At 42.8% G+C, this 20,699-nt stretch overlaps 1 protein-coding gene across 3 annotated transcripts in view; it reads right to left on the bottom strand.

The window, feature by feature from the left end:
- rock1 (Rho-associated, coiled-coil containing protein kinase 1) overlaps window positions 1–19,550 on the bottom strand; it is a 245,316-nt gene extending 225,766 nt beyond the window's left edge. For 2 of the 3 annotated variants that reach the window (XM_085992815.1, XM_085992816.1), the window contains exon 1: window positions 18,687–19,550. In XM_085992815.1, coding sequence (XP_085848941.1) covers window positions 18,687–18,779 — 93 coding nt within the window. In that variant the 5' untranslated portion in view covers window positions 18,780–19,550. The remainder of the gene's footprint in view (window positions 1–18,686) is intronic. The other variant, XM_085992813.1, reaches the window with a different exon arrangement.
- Between the last annotated feature and the right edge of the window lie 1,149 nt (window positions 19,551–20,699).

The raw sequence follows: 20,699 nt of genomic DNA, 5'->3' as shown, positions 1-20,699 counted from the left end.
CAGATAATGTTGTAAAAATGATCAGGCTAACAGTGAAAGCACACCATAATCTAGTTGCAATTCGTCAAAATAGCCTCACGCATGTAGGTAGTAATCATCATTCTCTTCTATGCATGTTGCTGCATATTACAAACGGCTGATCACACTGGATACAGCAAAGGCTATGGACCCCGACAACATCCCGGCTGTAGTGCTGAAGACTTGTGCTCCAGAACTAGCCGCGCCTCTAGCCAAGCTGTTCCAATACAGCTACAAAATTGCATCTGCCCGACAATGTGGAAAACTGCCCAGGTGTGTCCTGACCACAAAAAGCAGGACAAATCCAATCCGGCCACTTACTGCTCCATCAGCCTACTCTCAATCATCAGCAAAGTGACAGAAGGTGTCGTCAACAGTGCTATCAAGCGGCACCTACTCACCAATAACTTGCTCATCAATGCTCAGTCTGGGTTCCACCAGGACCACTCAGCTCCAGACCTCATTACAGCCTCGGTCCAAACATGGACAAAAGAGCTGAATTCCAGAGGCGAGGTGAGAGTGACTGCCCTTGACAACAATGACCTTCCCTCCATCATACGGTCAGAAATGGGGATGTTCGCTAATGATTGCACAGTGTTCAGTTCCATTCACAAGTCCTCAGATAATAAATCAGTCCGTGGCCGCATGCAGCAAGACCTGGACAACATTGAGGCTTGGGCTGATAAATTGCAAGTAACATTTGCACCACACAAGTGTCAGGCAATGACCATTTCCAACAAGAGTCTAGCCAGCTCCCCTTGACATTCAACGGCATTACCATCACCGAATGCCCCACCATCAACATCTTGGGGGGGGGGAGGGTCACCCCTGACCAGAAATTTAACTGGACCAGCCACATAATTACTGTAGCTATAAGAGCAGGTCAGAGGCAGGTTATCCTGCAGCAAGTGACTCACCTCATGTCTCCCCAGAGCCTATCCACCATCTACAAGGCACAAGTCAAGAGTGTGATGAAATACTCACTAGTGCAGCTCCAACAACACTCAAGAAGCTTGACACCATCCAGGACAAAGCAGCCGCTTGATTGGCACCCCATCCCCCACTTTAAAGGTACATTCCTTCCATCACCGGCGCACCGTGGCTGCAGTGTGTACCATCTACAAGATGCACTGCAGCAACTCGCCAAGGCCTCTTCGACAGCACCTCCCAAACCCGCAACCTCTACCACCTAGAAGAACAAGGGTAGCAGGTGCATAGGAACACCACCACCTACAAGTTCTCCTCCAAGTCACACACCATCCTGGCTTGGAAATATATCATCTTTCCTTCATCATCACTGGGTCAAAATCCTGGAACCCCCTCCCTAACAGCACTGTGAGAGTACCTTCACCTCACGGACTGCAGTGGTTCAAGAGGTGGCTCACCGCCACCTTTTCAAGGACAATTAGGGATGGGCAATAAATGCTGGCCTTGCCAGCAACACCCATAATCCCATGAATGAATTTTTTTTTTTTTTTTTTTATATAAAGATGGAGGGTACAGTAGCCTAGTGGTTATAGTAATGAACTAGCAACTCAGCTGTCAAAGAGTTCAAATCCCACCATGAATTCAATAAAGCTGGTCATTTGTGGGCTTGTACCAGAAAAGGACTATAAAAGCTGCCAAGACTGTTGTAAAAACCCAAGTGGTTCACTAATGTCCTTCAGGAAAGGGAATCAGTCTGGCCTACATTTATGGCTCATCCCTAATTGCAGTGAAGGCCCTAAAAGTCAACCATGTAGTGTGGCCAGTCCCACACTACATGGTTGGCTTTTAGTGCCTATATGGCAATTAGAGACAGGCAATAAATAATACCTTGCCAGTGGACCACATCCCAGGAGCAAATTAATTCTCAACTCTGTCACTTTTAGATTATCTTTGGCACAAACAGTTGTACTCCTGGCTTTGAACTTTTGGTCAATTGTTTCCTTGTACCAATAATCCTTTCAATTGCAAAATACAGCACAAGAAATGGCTCGTCACCCAATAAGGAAGGAAGTGAAAGAGAGATCGCTAATTAATTCTCTCTTAAAATTGTGGACACCCTTACCTCCCTTATTATTTCCTTTCTCCTACAACCTTCAGGTTGTTGAAACTCAAGCTTATAATCATTTTATCACCACTTCTTAAATGAGCTTATCTTTTCAACTTTGATGGTGTCCCGCCTATGGGCCTTGGCCCTTCAACTTGGCTACTGAAGTTTAAAAAAAACAAATTTGTTTGAACCCTTTATCCTATGCAATCGCTATCTTATATTTAAGATCGGCTTCTATCTGCAATCTTTAGTTTTCACGAAGGTAAAATGCATGGATGGCTAGTATCCCTAACTGTTACACAATCAGGAGTAGTCATACCAAAGAACAAAGCAAGAAGTAGAGAGTAGTCTATGCAACATAATGGGAAGCACCTGGGCTTGGTCATAGCTCTGAAGGTCCCCTTCTTCATTGTGATCAGTAAAGTGGAACTGTGTACAAAGGCCACCATCGATGCACCGTCAAATAGCTGGGAGGTGCTCCTGAAGCAGCCGGGGTGCAACAAAGTCCCACTGCTGGTGTCGAGCGGCGACGACGCAGTAACAGCTGAACAGCAGTTTGCACAGTTTCCAAGGTAAGAAATCACTCTGCGTGGGGCTGGGTGTCAATCACAGGAAGACCAGTAACTTCCAGGGGCTCTCGGCTCTCTATGAATTGTTAGCATTTCTCAGGTTGTCTGAATGCATGACTTCAACATCTCCATTTTCATTAGTCTTTCTATCTTTATGTTCCTTTTTTTTGGTTTGTTTCCTGGTTCTGCTCAGAAATGCGTGTGTTTTCTATGTACTTTGATTAGACCACACTTGGGAGTACTGTGCACAGTTCTGGTCTCCATATTATTAAAAGGATATTGAATGCCCCATCAACATCCTGGGGGGTCACCATTGACCAGCCACATAAATACTGTGGCAACAAGAGCAGGTTAGAGGCTAGGTATTCTGTAGTGAGTATCTCACCTCCTGACTCCCCAAAGCCTTTCTACCATCTACAAGGCACAAGTAAGGAGTGTGATGGAACACTCTCCACTTGCCTGGATGAGTGCAGCTCCAACAACACTCAAGAAGCTCGACACCATCCAGGACAAAGCAGCCCGCTTGATTAGCACCCCATCCACCACCTTAAACATTCACTCCCTTCACCACTGGCGTACCATGGCTGCAGTGTGTACCATCCACAAGATGCACCGCAGCAATTTACCAAGGCTTCTTCAGCAGCACCTCCCAAACCCGCAACCTCTTCCACCTAGAAGGACATGGGCAGCAGACACATGGGAACACCACCACCTCCAAGTTCCTCTCCAAGTCACACAACATCCTGACTTAGAAGTGTATCGTTGATCCTTCATCGTCGCTGGGTCAAAATCCTGGAACTCCCTACCTAACAGCACTGTGGGAGTACCTTCACCACACGGACTGCAGCGATTCAAGAAGGCTGCTCACCACCACCTTCTCAAGGGCAATTAGGGATTGGCAATAAATGCTGGCCTTGCCAGTGTTGCACACATCCCATAAACAAATAAAAATATATATAAAAGTTAGTTAGTAGGAAATTCTGGAGAAACTTTACCCAAAGAGTGGTGAGAATACAGAACTCGCTACCACATGGAGTAGTTGAAGCTAGATGCATTTAAGGGGAAGCTAGATAAGTATATGAGGGAGAACAGAATAGAAGGTTATGCTGATGGGGTTAGATGAAGTACAGAGGGAGGACTCTCGTGTGGAACATAAACAGCACCATAGACCAGTTGGGCCGAAGTAATTTATATGCACCCAACCCTCATCTCCTAAGCATGTAATAGGGCAATTACAGCTCACAGAAAATCGACTACTTAACAAAAGGAGTATGCTACTGAGTAGGGTACTCCTTATAGTGCCCAGGACACCCTTCCATTCAGATAGGTGGCCTAAGAGTTTAAATACCTCAACGTCAATATTATCCCACATCTCTCCAGTGTATTCCAAGCAAACTTCCTTGCAATGGACTGAATTTCTTTCAAGTTCAATATGAACAAACTATCCAATCACATACAAAATAAGCATAAATATGAATATCCTCCTAATATTACATCTCTTTCAAATGCTTCCAAGTTCTTCTAATTCACTTTTCACTCACTAGACAAGCATCACTAGATCCATTTGGAACTCCCTGAAGTTCACATTGAAGTTACAAATGGCAATGAAAAACAGGTTGCCCTCAGTCCTGTTCAGCCACACAGACATAACAGCAAGAGAAATGGAAACAGTCAAATGCAGTGTTGTCATTTAGGCTTCATTAAAACTGATGTGCATGTTAAATTTTAACAAAGGTGTATTTTATGTAATTTCAGTAAAGAATAAATGGCAAGTGTTGAGCATTTTTGTACCATGTGAAAAAAATTCAGCAGTACAATTATGAATTTTGTTCTTCAACATTTAGGTTGTCTGGAGAGAACATTTTGAGCGATATTGAGCTGACTGTAGTGGTGAATAGGTGTCAGTCACATTTGTTTGCAGTGATGGAAGCAATTTGAGGGGATGATCTAAAAGCATTACACAAAAAAGTATTGGCTGAAGTAGTTTTTCCCTATAGTGTCGACTCGTGTAGAGCATAAACACCAGCATGGACCTGTTGGGCCGAATGGCCTGTTTCTGTGCAGTAAATACTTTATATTGATATGCTAGCATTAAGTATCAGCAGGCAGCTTCATATGCTTTAAATGCAACTTAGATACAAGTTTATTGTGGAATGCATTACAGATCTAGATGGAGATCAGAATTAGGCAGTCTCCTTTGTTTTAAAAAAAGTACATTTGAGGAAGCCAATGGAAACAGCGTGCATGGGGGTGGAGAAGAGGGCTAACAATCATTGGTGTTGAGACACAACTATAGCTACAGTAAAATCAGGCATAATTGAAGTGAAGCTTGAATACTGTTGTACCATTTACATTCACACAATAAAAATGTCACCGGGTGCATATAAATCTGCGAAGATTGGACATTTTCAATTAAGACACATATGATCAACATTAATTTTGATTATTGGAATGATGGATCAATCAGGAAATGAAGAAATAATTTTCAGTTGTTTTTAAACTCAGGAAATAACACACAATGTTGGGTAACAGTTAAACTTTGGCAAAATCCTAATGACCACCCAGAACATATGCTAAATAAACTCGGTGACAACACTTAAAGTGGACAAGACCATTGCAGAAAACTTCCTATTTTGCACATTTCCTTTATCACTTGGGGACAGGGGAAGAAAAGAGAAACAAGAGATCTCAAAGCAATATGCAAGCATAGAATGACTGGTACAGGTACTGACATTCACAGGACAGAGTCTTATCAGGGAAAGAGATAGCAGAATGATGGGTTACGACAACTCATACTAACAGCTCATACTAACAATGTTCAGTGCACAGAAAATTCAGAATGATTTTGGATGGCATATATAATACAAAACAAATTCACAATAATCTAATTAGTCTAAGATCTATTTTCTTAGTTAGTTATTGCTAATGTCAACATTTTGACAAGTCCAAAAACACCTAGATTTCAGATACTACGTGTCTACTTTAAAAAATATTTAAATAAAGCTCTTCTCATGATTGTGCTCATTTAAATATGAGAATTTGGCTGAGTTTTCTGAGGCATTGAGCAGTCTGGCCAACTCACACTGCAACTCAAATTAAGACGGTGTTTATTTTTCTGTAAATGGAACAAGAAGCATGCACAAAAGCCCGAGAGAGCCAAAAGGAAATTGGAAATAGGACTAAGAACCATAGTAGGGTTGAAACGAAGCCAAATTTTGCATCCTAGAAACTTTCAAAGAACAGTTTTGTGGGGGGGGGGGGGGTTGCAGGAAAAACAAGGTCGCAATTTTATTTTAGCTCCATGAGGAACGTCTTTTGAGTTTAGTATCTTTCCTACAGAAGAACCTGAATAAAATTCCAATAGTGTGTGATTCTAATACTATGAATTATGGAGATTTGATGTTGGTTCTGCCTCAATCCTTTATTTTTTTTATTTTACTGACACAGCTCATCTAGGAGTAGATCTATTTTGGGAACAGCACTGATGGCAATGTATTTGTTATGTTTATGGTTACATTCTGACTGTGCTCCAAACTTTTTTTTTTCCAATTCCCACTGAGTAGTTGCTAAAAACAGTAAATAGAAAAAAAATGCCCAAAATTGGTCTCCAATTAGACCTTAAATATAAATACTTTACCAGGCTACTAAAAATGTGAAGCAGCGTACCAAGAAAATCTCTTCACCTTGCATCATCCTAGTACATCCACTCCACTGGAAGCTTACAATTACAAGAAAAACTGGGATTGGAAACTGGACACTTAAGGGACAAGTATATAATTCTTTGCATTTAGTCTTGCCCTAAAGTTGCTTTTTAAAATATGTTGTCACTTTCCTTAATGGGTTAGAGGACAAATCACCACATGGTGAGGTACTGAGCCACACAGGTCAGAAAGCTCCCAGACTTGACCCACGGTGAGTGCTGATTCGACCATTTGCACCAACAAGAAGTACTAAAACCAGTATCAGCTCCCCAGGGCCCCAGGTTGAGAGTCTGCCAGGGCCCTATTGCTATACAGTGATCCTTGCTGAACTGTGATTATGGAGACCAAGTATGACTCTCTATGAATTCTGTTCTGAAGTGTCTCCATCAGAAATGTTAATCTGTCTTTTTCCTGTCCAAATGCCAATAGATGTGTTTTGTATTCCCAGATTTTCTGTTTTTGTTTCAGGTAATAGTGATCTGCCAATCTAATTAGAGGAAGAGTGTTAAAATGATTACTTAAAAGATAAAATAGTAGCTAACACAAAAGTAACACACTTCTTCAGTGATGCAAATAAAAGGTGGAGATGACGGTAGTATACTGGAAAAAGACCACGTGCCTTGTATCCAGAGTGCTTCCCAATGACATTCAACGTTGATTCATTCCAAAATTGTATTTGGTTGGCAGAGGTGGGCAGCAGTAGGGATCAATAGATTTCACTTTATAATACACCACTGTAGTGAACACATTGTGTGTGTAATCCTCATACACTTCTTATTGGCGGCACCTGTCCCACCTCTCACCAGATAATGCTGGGTGAGACGTTAAACCGGGGGCCCATCTGCCCGCTCAGGTGGACGTAAAAGATCACACGACATTATTTCGAACCAGTGCAGGGGAGTTCTGTGTGTCCTGGCCAATATTTATCCTACAACCAACACCACTAAAAAAAGATAACCTGGTCACATTATCACATTGCTGTTTGTGGGAGCTTGTTGTGCGCAAAATGGCTGCCGCGTTTCCTACATTACAACAGTGACTACGCTTCAAAAGTACTTCATTGGCTGTAAAGAGCTATGGAACATCCTGAGGTTGTGAAAGGCACTATATAAATACAAGTCTTTCTTTCTTTCAAAACGAATCAGATGCCTAAAGAACCTACTTTAAATTTGTAGCGTACCAAATACTTCCCACTGTTCGTCTGTAGATTTATCCAGAAACAGTTCAGCCCAATTTATTGCGGTCAATTTAATTCTCATCCCTTCAAAGTTTGCCTTGCTTACATTTAAAACCTTAGTTTGCGATTCGCCCTTCTCCCTCTCGAACCTAATATCAAATTCAATCATATTATGGTCATTATTTGTAAAAGGCTCCCTTACTGTCAGACTGTTAACTAATTCAGGTTTGTTAATCATCACTAAATCCAATGTGAACTGTTCCCTTATTGGTTCTAAAACATACTGTTCTAGAAAACTGGCCTGAATTCTAGAAATTCATTGCCTTCACTATTTGTGCTGTTATGCTTCTCCCAGTCTACGTCAAAATCAAAATCTCCCATTATAAACTACTGTACTTTGTTGTTGCTACATGTATTTATACATTCCCCCATTACATCACTGCTATCAGGAGGTCAACAACTTCTACCAGAGTCTTGCATCCTTTGCTGTTCTTTAACTCTACCCATACTGTTTCCACTGCCCAATCACCCTTACTGAACTACCTTCTTTCTACTGCAGTAATTGTGTCTTTTATCAATATTGCTACTTCCTCTGCTATCTGAATTTCCCGGTCATAGTCATACGGCACAGAAGGAGGCCATTTGGCCCATCGGGTCTATGCCGCCTCTCTGTAGAGCAATCCAGTCAGTCCCACTCCCCCACTCAATCCCTGTAGCCCTGCAAGTTTATTTCCCTCAAGTGCCTATCCAGTCTCCCCTTGAAAACATTGAGTGTGTCCGCTTCCACCACTTCCGTCGGCAGCGAGTTCCAGGTCCTCACCACTCGCTGCGTAAAAAAGTTTAGCCTCACATCCCCCCTGTATCTCTTGCCCAAAACCTTAAATCTGTGTCGCCTAGTCCTTGTACCGTCAACTAGCAGGAACAGCTTTTCTCCGTCTAGCCTATCCAAACCTGTCATAATCTTGTACACCTCTATCAAATCACCCCTCAACCTCCTTTGCACTAATGAAAACAAATCCAGCTTCTTCAACCTGTCCTTGTAGCCAAGATGCCCCATCCCCAGAACCATTCTGGTAAATCTCCTCTGCACCCTCTCAAGGGCTTTTACATCCTTCCTAAAATGTGGTGATCAGAACTGGATAAAAGAAACTCTCGTTTAAATGGCACCTAATTATCCGGAATTCTCTAATAACCGGCCAAATTCTGGAGTAGGTTTTGAGGCTTCCGTATACTGTATATTTGTGGCTGTGTAACCGGGGTTCTCGTACCTTTTGCCATGTCATCATGGCTCCAGCACCGGTGCCTGTGGAACGGGGCTCCAGCACCGGTGCCTGTGGAACGGGGCTCCAGCACCGGTGCCTGTGGAACGGGGCTTTTGTACCTTGGGCCATTGTCACTCCATGTCCCTTCTTCGTTATCCGGAATTTTTAATCAACCGGCACCATCCCGGTCCCGTCGGTGCCGGATACCAAAGAGTTTACTGTACAATACTCCAGTTGTGACCTATAAAGGTTCAGAATAACTTCTCTACTTTTGTACTCAATACCTCTATTTATGAAGCCCAAGATCCCACATGCTTTACTAACCACTCTCTCAATATGTTCTGCCACCTTCAGGGACCTATGCACATTAACTCCCAGGTCTGTCTGTCTCTGCACACTCTTTAAAACTGTGCCATTGAGTGTATATTGCCTCTCCTTGTTCCGTCTGCCAAAATGCATTACCTCACACTTCTCTGTATTAAATTCCATCTGCCACTTGTCTGCCCATTCTGCTAGCCTTTCTATGTCCTGTTGCAGTCGATTGATATCATTACTGTTTGCCACACCACTAAGTTTGGTGTCATTGGCAAATTTAGAAATTGTACTCTGTATTTCAATATCCAGGTCATTTATATACATCAAAAAAAGCAGTAACTCCAGCACTGACCCTTGGGGAACACCACTGCCTGCCATCCTCCAGTCTGAAAAACAGCCATTTACCACAACTCGCTGTTTTCTGTCCTTAAGCCAATTCCTTATCCAAACTGACCCACCTATTCCATGAGCCTCAATTTTGTTAACCAGCCTTCTATGTGGTACTTTGTCAAACGCCTTCCGAAAATCCATGTACACAACATCCATTGCATTCCCTTCATTAATCCTCCCTGTTACTTCATCAAAAAATTCAATTAGTCAAACACGATCTGCCTTTTACAAATCAGTGTTGGCTCTCCTTAATAAGCTTAAACCTCTCCAAGTGCCCGTTAATTTTTTCCTTGATTATTGTTTCTAAAACTTTACCTACCACTGATGTTAAATTGACCGGCCTGTAGTTACTAGGATTGCCCTTACACCCTTTCTTGAACAATGGGGTCACATTTGCCACTTTCCAATCCTCAGGCACCTCCCCCACATCTAGGGAAGATTGGAAAATTATGGCAAGCCCTTCCGCTATCTCCTCCCTCAATTCCCTTAGCAACCTGGGATGCAAGCCATCTGGACCAGGCGACTTGTCCACTCTAAGCATACCCAGCCTTTCTAGTACATCCTGTCCATTAATTTTCACCCCTTCCATTGCTTCTACCTTTTGCACTTCTACCGATATTTTGTCAGTATCCACCTCCTTAGTAAACATGGATACAAAGTACTCATTGAGTATTCTAGCCTTGCCCTGCGCCTCTAAGCATATATCACCTTCTTTGTCCCTTAAAGGCCCCAACCCGCCTCTTACTACCCGCTTACTGTTTACATGCCAGTAGAAGATTTTTGGGTTCCCTTTTATGTTAACCACCATTCTACTCTCATATTCTCTTTGCCAATCTTATTTTCATCTTCACTTCCCCTCTCAACTTATTGTATTTGGTCTGGTTCTCCCTTGAAGAATTCACCTGACATGCATCATTCAGCCTCTTTTTTTGTTTCATCATCTTCTCTATCTCCCTCATCATCCAAGGAGCCCTTGCTTTGGTTCCCTTACCCTTCCCTCTTGTTGGAATGTACCTAGCCTGTATTTGGAACATCTCCTCCTTAAAGATCACCCATTGTTCCGTTACAGTTTTTCCAGTCAGTCTTTGGTTCCATTTTACTCTGGCTAGATCCTTTCGCATCCCATTGAAGTTGGCCCTATTCCAGTTTAGAAGTTCCACTCTAGATTATTCCTTGCTCCTCTCCGTTACTAATCTAAATATTATGATACGATGATCACTCGTACCCAAGTGTTCTCCCACAGACACTTGGTCGACCTGGCCCACCTCATTCCCCAGCACCAGATCCAACAATGCCTCCTTCACAGTTGGGCCAAGAACATATTGGTCAAGGAAATTCTACTGAACACATTTCAGAAATTCCTCCCCCTCCTTTCCCTTTACCCTAGCATTATCCCAATCTATATTTGGGTAATTAAAGTCCCCCAATATCACCACTCTATAGCTCTTGCATATCTCTGCAATTTCCCTGCAGATTTGCTCCTCTACCTCCCTCTCACTATTTGGAGGCCTATAGAATATCCCCAATAGCGTGATCATATCCTTTTTGCTCCTCAACTCTAACCAAATAAATTCTGTCCTTGTCCCCCTCAAGAACATCCTCCCTTTCCAACACTACAATGTCTTCCTTAATCAGCACTGCTACGCCACCTCCCTTTTTCCTTCCCAATCTTTTCTGAACACTTTGTACCCTTGAATATTAAGTGCCCAGTCCTCACCGTTTTTAAGCCACGTTTCCGTTATTGCCAAAACATCATATTGCCACACAGCTAATTGTGCTTGTAGCTCACCGACCTTATTCACCACACTGTATGTTTACGTACATGCATTCTAAACCCATTTTTGAATTTTTCGTAGTCTTTCTTAGTCTGCTCCTATCTAATATAGTACGACTTCCGCCTCTAGTACTTTCCAACACACTCACTCCTCTATGCACCTTATTTCTCTTTTCTACTCCTATATGCTGGTGCCCAACCCCTGCCAAAGTTAGTTTAAACCCTCCCCGGGAGAATATTTACCCGACTCTGTTGAGGTATAACCCGTCCGGCTTGTACAGGTCCCACCTTCCCTAGAAACGGTCCTAATGCCTCAGGAATCTAATCGGCCTCACCCCTCCTCTTACTATCCGTTTACTATTTATATGCCTAAAGACGACTTTTGGATTCCCTTTTATGTTAGTGTAAATCAAGAGGTGGATCTTGGTGGATTCAATATAGGTTAAAAAAAGGTAATGAATAAAGTAATAGGGCTTAAGATAGCCAAATCTGCAAGACTTGATGGTTTCCACCCTATGGTATTAAAAGAAATAGATGAAGAAATTGCAGGTGCATTCATCAAAGTTTTCCCAAAGTTCTCCAGGTTCAGGAATTGTGACTTTTGGATTTGAAAACTGTAAATGTCACTCCATTATTTAAGAAAGGAAGGAGACAGAAACCAGGTAACTACAGACCTTAGATTCTAGTAAGTTCCCCACAATGGATGTTAAACTATCAGCAGAGTGAGTGAGCACTTAGACATGTATCAGTTGATTACAGAGTCAGCATGGATGTGTGAAAGCTATGCTATGTCTGACTAATCTAGTTGAATTTTTTGAGGAGGTCACCAGCATGGTGGAGAAGGGAATATCTATGGATGTTGTCCATGTGGACTTCCAGAAGGTATTTGATATAGTTGCGCACAAGTTAGCAAAAAGGGGAACGCATACAATTGGAGGTAACCTTGTGACATGAGTTGGTTCAGAGGTAGGAGACAGAGTGGGGATAAAGGGTTTGTTCTCTGATTGGCAGGATGTGACAAGTGGTGATCTTCAGGGATCTGTACTGAGGCCTCAGCTTTTCACCATATATATTAATGACTTGGATGAAAGGAAGAAAGACTTACATTTATATAAGCACCTTTCACTACCTCAGGACTTCCCAAAGCGCTTTACAGCCAATGAGGTACTTTTGAAGTGTAGTCATTGTTGTAATGTAGGAAACGTGACAGCCAATTTGCACACAGCAAACTTCCACAAACATGTGATAATGACCAGATTTTTTTTTTTTTTAAGGAATAAAGGGATAAATATTGGCCAGGACACCAGGGATAACTCCCCTGCTCTTCTTCAAAATAGCGCCATTGGATCTTTTACGTCGCCTGAGAGAGCAGACGGGGCCTCGGTTTAACATCTCATCCGAAAGACAGCACCTCAGGCAGTGCAGAACTCCCTCAGTACCACACTGGAGTGTCAGCTTAGATTTTTGTGCTCAAATTTCTGGAGTGGGGCTCGAACCCACAACCTTCTGGCTCAGAGGCGAGGGTGCTACCAACTGAGCCACGGCTGACACTACAGGAACCACAGAGAGTTAGCATGCAGGTACAGCAAGCAAAGACAAAAGTAAATGGCATGTAAATGGCCTTTATTGCAAGAGGTTTAGAGTACAAGAGTAAGGAATCATAGAAATTTACGGCACAGAAGGAGGCCATTTGGCCCATCGTGCCTGCGCCAGTCGAAAGAGCTATCCAGCCTAATCCCACTTTCCAGCTCTTGATCCGTAGCTTTGCAGGTTACGGCACTTCAAGTGCATATCCAACTAATTATCCAAGTACTTTTTAAATGTGATGAGGGTTTCTGCCTCTACCATCCTTTCAGGCAGTGCGTTCCAGACCCCCACTGCCGTCTGGGTGAAAACATTTCTCAACTGCCCTCTAATCCTTCTATCAATTACTTTAAATCTATGCCCCCTGGTTATTGACCTCTCTGCCAAGGGAAACAGGTCCTTCCTATCCACTCTATGTAGGCCCCTCATAGTCTTGCTACAATTGTTCAGGGCTTTGGTGAGATCACACCTGGAGTACTGTGCATAGTTTTGGTCTCCTTATCTGAGGAAGGATATATCTGCCTTAGAGATGGTACAACAAAGGTTCACTAGATTGATTCCTGGGATGAGTGGGTTGTCCTACGAGGAGAGATTGAGTAAATTGGGCCTATACTCTCTGGAGTTTAGAAGAATGAGAGGTGATCTCATTGAAACGTAAAAAGATTCTGAGGAGGATTGACAGGATAGATGCCAAGAGGTTGTTTCCCCTGGCTGGAGAGACTAGAACAAAGGGTCATAGTCTCAGGATAAGGGGTCGACCATTTAAGACTGAGATGAGGAGCAATTTCCTCACTCAGGGGGTTGGGAATCTTTGGAATTCTCTACCCCAAAAGGCTGTGGATGCTGAATCATTGAGTATATTCAAGGCTGAGATAGATAGATTTTTGGACTCTAAGGGAATCAAGGAGTATGGAGATCGGGCGGGAAAGTAGAGTTGAGATTGAAGATCAGTCATGATCTTATTGAATGGCAGAGCAGGCTTGAGGGGCGTATAAGCCTACTCCTGCTCCTAATTCTTATGTTGTCATTAAGGGATTCGACAGGGTAGATAGAGAGAAACTATTTCCTCTGGTATAGGAATCCAGAACAAGAGGGCATAATCTTAAAATTACAGCTGGGCAAAGGGTAGTGCAAATCTGGAACTCGCTCCCCAAAAGGCTGTGGATACTTAATCAACTGAAATTTTCAAAACTGAGATTGATTGATTTTGGTAGGTAAAGATGTCAAGAGATATGGAACAAAGACAGCAGGTAAATGGAGTTGAGGTACAGATCAGCCATGATCTAACCAAATAGCGGGACAGGCTCGAGGGGTTGAATGGCCTGCTTCTATTCCTATGTTCTAAATTTCCAGATTCCAAACTCATAAATTGTAGCGTGACAAGGTGTACTGTATTCACACCATACCAGAGGTGTCCAAGCTTTTTATTTTTATGGGCTGCATAAGTTTATATCACAGAGCCTTAGGGATAACGAAGATTAACTTCATGTTCCCATTAATTTGCATATATTTCAAGTTGCTGATACCAACAGCTATTTGTATTTTCATTTAGGATTAATCTACCATTGATGTAATGTAACAGAAGAGTACGCCTTTCCACACCTCGAAGCCCTTAAAATTCAAACTAAACAAACCAGCAAAGAAGAAAGAATTCCAAATACGACCGAGTTACTTGGGCTTCAAGGGCCAGATTGCCGAGGTTTAGGAGCCACGTGTGACTGACCCAAGCTGACAGTTAACTCTGCATTTAAGTCTATAAACTATCACGGTGAAAAGCTGGCTTGCTAGAGCATACACAATGTTATTACAAACCTGTGACTTACCGGTTAGCATCCCAGTATAATTTGTCTCTTTGTGCTTCAGGCATCATCGGAGTTCTGTCCTGTTACAATTGAATCCTGCTGTTTGCAACCTAATGCATATTATACAAATATGTTTTCATACACCAATGACTAAATTTACATCGCTCCTCTGTATTTTTGTATAATGCACAGTGTGACTCAATAGAAGGGTTTAAGGTTATGAAGGAATCGGACAAAGAATATAGAAACAGACTGTTTCCGGTGGTTGAAGGGTCTAGAACAAGAAGACATAGATACAAGATTAAATGCAAGCGGTTTAGGACAAAGGCTGAAGAACTCACTCACTACCAGAGTTTTTTTTAAGTTTAATTCATCCAAAACTCAGCTGCCCGTGTCCTAACTCGCACCAAGTCCCGTTCGCCCATCACCACTGTGCTCGCTGACCTACACTGGCTCCCAGTTAAGCAGCGCCTCGATTTCAAAATTCTCATCCTTGTTTTCAAATCCCTCCATGGCCTCGCCCCTTCCTATCTCTAATCTCCTTCAGCCCCACAACCCCCCAGAGATATCTGCGCCCCTCTAATTCTGCCCTCTTGAGGATCCCTGATTATAATCGCTCAACCTTTGGTGGCCGTGCCTTCTGTTGCCTAGGCCCTAAGCTCTGGAATTCCCTGCCTAACCTGTCTGCCTCACTACCTCTCTTTCCTCCTTTAAGATGCTCCTTAAAACCTACCTCTTTGACCAAGCTTTTGGTCACCTGCCCTTATTTATCCTTATGTGGATCAGTGTCAAATTTTCTCATCTTAAAATACACCTGTGCAGTGCCTTGGGACGTTTTACTACAGTAAAAGGTGCTATATAAATACAAGTTGTTGTTGTTGTTAATTCTGACCTCAGTGCATTTATGTCAAATAGTGTAGATAAGTTAGTAAGCACTTTGTAATTAGCTAGAAAAACCACCAAATTGCCTCACCTGAAACGTTAACTCTGTTCCTCTCGCCACAGATGCTGCCTGACCTGCTGAGTATTTCCAGCATTTTCTGTTTTTATTTCAGATTTCCAGCATCTGGAGTGAGTATTCTGTTTTTGTGTAGTTGCATCTATATTTGACTAAATATGGCCACTAAGTGGGAAAGACCAAGGATAGATCTAGCAGCCCAAAACTGGGCACCCAGGAGTTGCTGTGGGTCATCAGAAGAAGAATTGTGTACCACTACAACCCGTAACCGTATGGTTTGACACATCCCTCACTTGTCCATCATCATCTAGTTCAATGAAAAGTTCAGAAGACAACCTCTTGAAGCTATAACACTACATGCTAAGCATTAAAAGCAGCAAGCCCTAGACAGAGTTAACAACTAATGGATCAGAGCAAAATGTTATCGTGCTACCACACCCAGTCAAGAATAGTGGTGTATATTCAGACAAGTAATGGGGGAGGATGAGGCTCATTGAATATCGCTATCATCAGTCATGGCAGCGCTCAGAACAGGAGTGCAATAGACAAGGCTGAAGCATTTACAAGCATCTTCAGCTAAATGTATCATGTGGACGATTCTATTTGGCCTCCTTCCAAGTTTCCCATCATATAGATGCCAGTATCCAGCTAACTTAGTTCTCTCCACATGACATTAAGAAGTGGCTGAGTGTACTGGGCACAGTAAAGACTTTGGGCTCTAACAACATCCTAGCTGAAGACTTGTGCACTAGATCTAGCCGTTTCCCCTGTCAAAGCTGCTCCAATGTAGCCACAACATGGTAATTACTTGATAATATGAAAACTGCCCAGGATAAATCTTATCTAACCTGGCCAATTACCACCCTATCAGCCTCCTCCCAGTCATCAGTAAAGTGATGGAAGGAGTCATCAACAGTGCCATGAAGTGCACCTACTCATCAATAACCTGCTCGCCAATGTTCAGTTTAGGTTTCGCCAGGTTTGGACAAGTTGGATCCAAGTAAGCTTTTCTGCCAAGTACAGAAGAATTTAAACACAAGGGGTCATAATTACAAATTAAGGAAATAAGAAATGCAGGAGGAACTATTTTACTAAAAGGGAGGCAAATATGTGGATTTACTGGCTCAGATGGTACAACAAGAAACCTTAATGGGTTTCAAGAAGGAACGGTACAGGTTCTTGTAAACAAGTGGGATTCAGGGTTATTAGAAATGCACCAAGTAAATGCTAATCCAGCCTACAGCAGGATCTGGACAACATCCAGACTTGGGCAGACAAAATAAAATCAGCACTACACAAGTACCAGGCAATGGCTTTCTCCAACAAGAAAAAGCCCAACCACTACCCCAATCTTCAACTGCAACACCATCACAGAGTCCTCCATGAACATCTTGGAGGTCACCAATGACCTGAAGCCTAACTACACCAGGCAAAATCAACACAGTGGCTAAAAAGCATTACAGAAGCTCAGTACTCTATGATCTGTGGCTCACCTCACAAACCCTCTCCACCATCCACAAGTCACAAGTGTGAAACAAGTTGCATTTATATAGCGCCTTTCACGACCTCAGGACGCCCCAAAGTGCCTTACAGACAAATAAGTACTTTTTGAAGTGTAGTCACTGTTGTAATGTGGGAAACGTGGCAGCAAGCACAGCAAGCTCAAACAGCAATGGGATAATGACCAGATAATCATTTTAGTGATGTTACTTGAGGGATAATTATTGACCAGGACACCAGAGAGAATTCCCCAGCTCTTCTTCAAAATAGTTCCATGGGATCTTTTACATCCACCTGAGGGGGCAGACAGAGCCTCGGTTTAACATCTCTTTCAAAAGATGGCACCTCGACAGTACTCGCAGGTGAATGCACTGGAGTGTCAGCCTAGATTATGTGATCAAATCTCTGGAATGGGAATTGAACCCACAACCTTCTGATTCAGTGGTGAGAGTGCTACCACCTTAAAAGTGTGATGAATACTCATGACTCACCTGAATGGGTACAATCACAACAGCACTCAGAAATTCAAAACAATTCAGGACAGAGCAGTCTGCTTGATCTACACTTCTGCCACTGGACTCAATATCCGTCCCCTTCACCAAGGTGTACTATAGCTACAGTATGTATGTACAGCAGCAACTCGTCAAAATTAACTCAGCAGTATTCCCAGCCCTGCGACAATTCCCACTGAAAAAAGGATAAGTGCAGCAAATGTCATGGAAACACCAATACAGCCAAGTCACACGCCATCCTGACTTGGACATATATCACCATTCCTTCATTGTCACCAGGTCAAAATCCTAGAAGTCCCTTCCTAACAAAATTGTGGAAGCACCATCGCCAGAAGTTCTGCAGAGGTACACCACCACCACCTGCTCGGGGCAACTAAGGATGGGTAACAAATGAGCATCGGACGATGGAACAATTTTTAATGTTTTTCATTAAAGATGCAAAGGTCAAGGAAATATTTTGATCTCTCTTGCTCCATCCAAGAGTACTCTAGGCTATTCTAGTTAAAAGGAACTATATTTTATATCTTGTTTCTGGTCAATCTCATTCCTGATTGACCAGGAGTGCCAGAAGTATTTACAACAAAACAACTTGCATTTATAACCTGAATTATATCTGCAACACCTGTGGTGGTATAAAACTTTCACACATGTAAAAGGAACATATCACAACCAATGTAAGATACTTTGTACAGATCATATATACCAATGACAATGGCTCAAATCATGTTATTGTAATTTACTGCTTCAAGTCTATCTGATTTTATAACTCAGCAACTCTATTCTTCTAATCTACCAATAAGCAAAAAGCATTATTGTGCATTTTAAGAGCACCCACTCAGAATATAGTGCAATGGACAGTACATTCAATATACTGGACACTGGTTTATTCTTAGATAACCATAAATTCAACAGTGGAATTACTGATCACACAAAATGTATGTGTGGAAAATAATGTGAAGCACACAAAATTTTGACATCTAACCAATGAGCATCTTGCTTTGATACTTAAGGATCACGTCTAAGCCTCCGGTCAAATTACTTGGGAGCATCAAAAAATGCATTAAACTCATAATTAATCTTCACACTTACCAGCAAACATTCACTGTTCACTTCGCACTTGGGATCCTTTAACATGGATTCGATTTTTTCAAACCGAGCCTCCAAACTTTCTCCAGACGACATGATGTCCACGTTATTTTATAAAGTTTCGTCCCAATTAAAAAGTAAACAAAACCTATACAAAATAAACACTTCCGATATGACTGTGACAGCCTCTTCACGGAGCAACGAACAGATGTATTTAACAGTCGCTGCAAACGGCTTCACAGCAGCGTTTCACCCAACAGATTTTTTTCACTTGGAACCATAAACATTTTCATGGCGCTTTTGCGAATTATCTGCAGTATTTTAAAAAAAATAAATAGAAGAAAAACTTTTCAAGTTCCTCTTCAACGTCTAAGAGGGCACTGGCTCGTTTACAAAAAAGAATGTACTTAAAAATATATTTATTTATATATATATTCGTCAACTCGGTATTGAAACAGTAGAAATAGGTAATTTTGTTTTACAGTTCAATTCGAAGAAAGCAGTTTTCAGGCAGTTGTGCCAGGCCTCAGCTAAAGGCCTGAACCACACATCTGGTCTCTTGACAGCTTCAGCTCAGGAAAATGAACTTCTGCAAATATTTCTTCACACCGGATAACACGGCGCACATTAAACATCCTCTGTGCACATCGCTGAACATAAAACTCCGTTCGCAGATCCCCGATAAGTAGCTAGCTTTAAATCACTACTAGCTTTAAAAAAAAAAGGATTATTCTCCGACTTCTTTCTCAAAGGCGGTGGGAATGCAGAACAATTTTTTTTCTTCCTGAAAATCTACCCGACAGTTGCAACTTTCTTTTCCTGATCAACATGTCCGCCTTCCTGTTCAAACACTCACAGGAACCCGGCCCGAGCGCACGACGCATGCGTCGGTTTGCCGCACGTAAGAGCTCGGCCCGAGCGCATTGCGCATGCGCAAATGTACACCATCTGCAAGAGCCCGGCCCGGGCGCACTGCGCATGCATCAAATTGCAGCCCCTGCAGGATCCGGCCTGAGCTAATGTCAATTATAAGAAGTCACACAACACCAGGTTATAGTCCAACAGTTTTATTTGAAATCACAAGCTTTCGGAGCGCTGCTCCTTCGTCAGGTGAAGTGGAGAGATGCATAAAGACACAGCTTATATAGTCAGAATAATGCCAGATGATTACAGGTAATCTTTCTAACTGCCATTTATCACACCTCGGCAGAGAGATAATCACACCAATCAAAGGTGTGAATGGTGTCCAAACAGGTTAGTCAGGAAAACATTACATCAAAGAACAATGAGGTGGGGTCACAAGGGGTCAAATGTTGCAGATGCTGGGGTCTGTATGAAAAACAAAAAACAGACAAAAATACATTTTTTTGCTGGAAATCACAGCAGGTCCGGCTGCATCTGTGTAGAGAGAACAAGCCAACGACGACTCGAGTCTGGGTGACCCTACGTCAGGTGGGGTTACATGTAGCGTGATATGAACCCAAGATCCCGGTTGAGGCCATCCTCATGAGTGCGGAACTTGGCTATCAGTTTCTGCTCGACGATTTTGCGTTGTTGTGTGTCTCGAAGGCCGCCTTGGAGAATGCTTACCCGAAGATTGGAGGCTGAATGTCCTTGACTGCTGAAGTGTTCCCCGACTGGGAGGGAACACTCCTGCCTGGCGATTGTTGCACGGTGTCCGTTCATCCATTGTCGCAGTGTCTGCATGGTCTCGCCGATGTACCATGCTCCGGGGCATTCTTTCCTGCAACGTATGAGGTGGACGACGTTGGCCGAGTCACATGAGTACATCATCAACCTCATACGTTGCAGGAAAGGATGCCCCGGAGCATGGTACATCGGTGAGACCATGCAGACACTGCGACAACGGATGAACGGACACCGTGCAACAATCGCCAGGCAGGAGTGTTCCCTCCCAGTCGGGGAACACTTCAGCAGTCAAAGACATTCAGCCTCCGATCTTCGGGTAAGCATTCTCCAAGGCGGCCTTCGAGACACACGACAACGCAAAATCGT

The sequence above is a fragment of the Somniosus microcephalus genome, chromosome 7, assembly GCF_052327205.1.
Source record: "Somniosus microcephalus isolate GS21.2 chromosome 7, FLI_Smic_1.0, whole genome shotgun sequence".
NCBI classification, from domain to species: domain Eukaryota; kingdom Metazoa; phylum Chordata; class Chondrichthyes; order Squaliformes; family Somniosidae; genus Somniosus; species Somniosus microcephalus.
The sequence above is the reverse complement of the archived record's forward strand: the minus strand, read 5'-3'. Positions and strand labels throughout refer to the sequence as shown.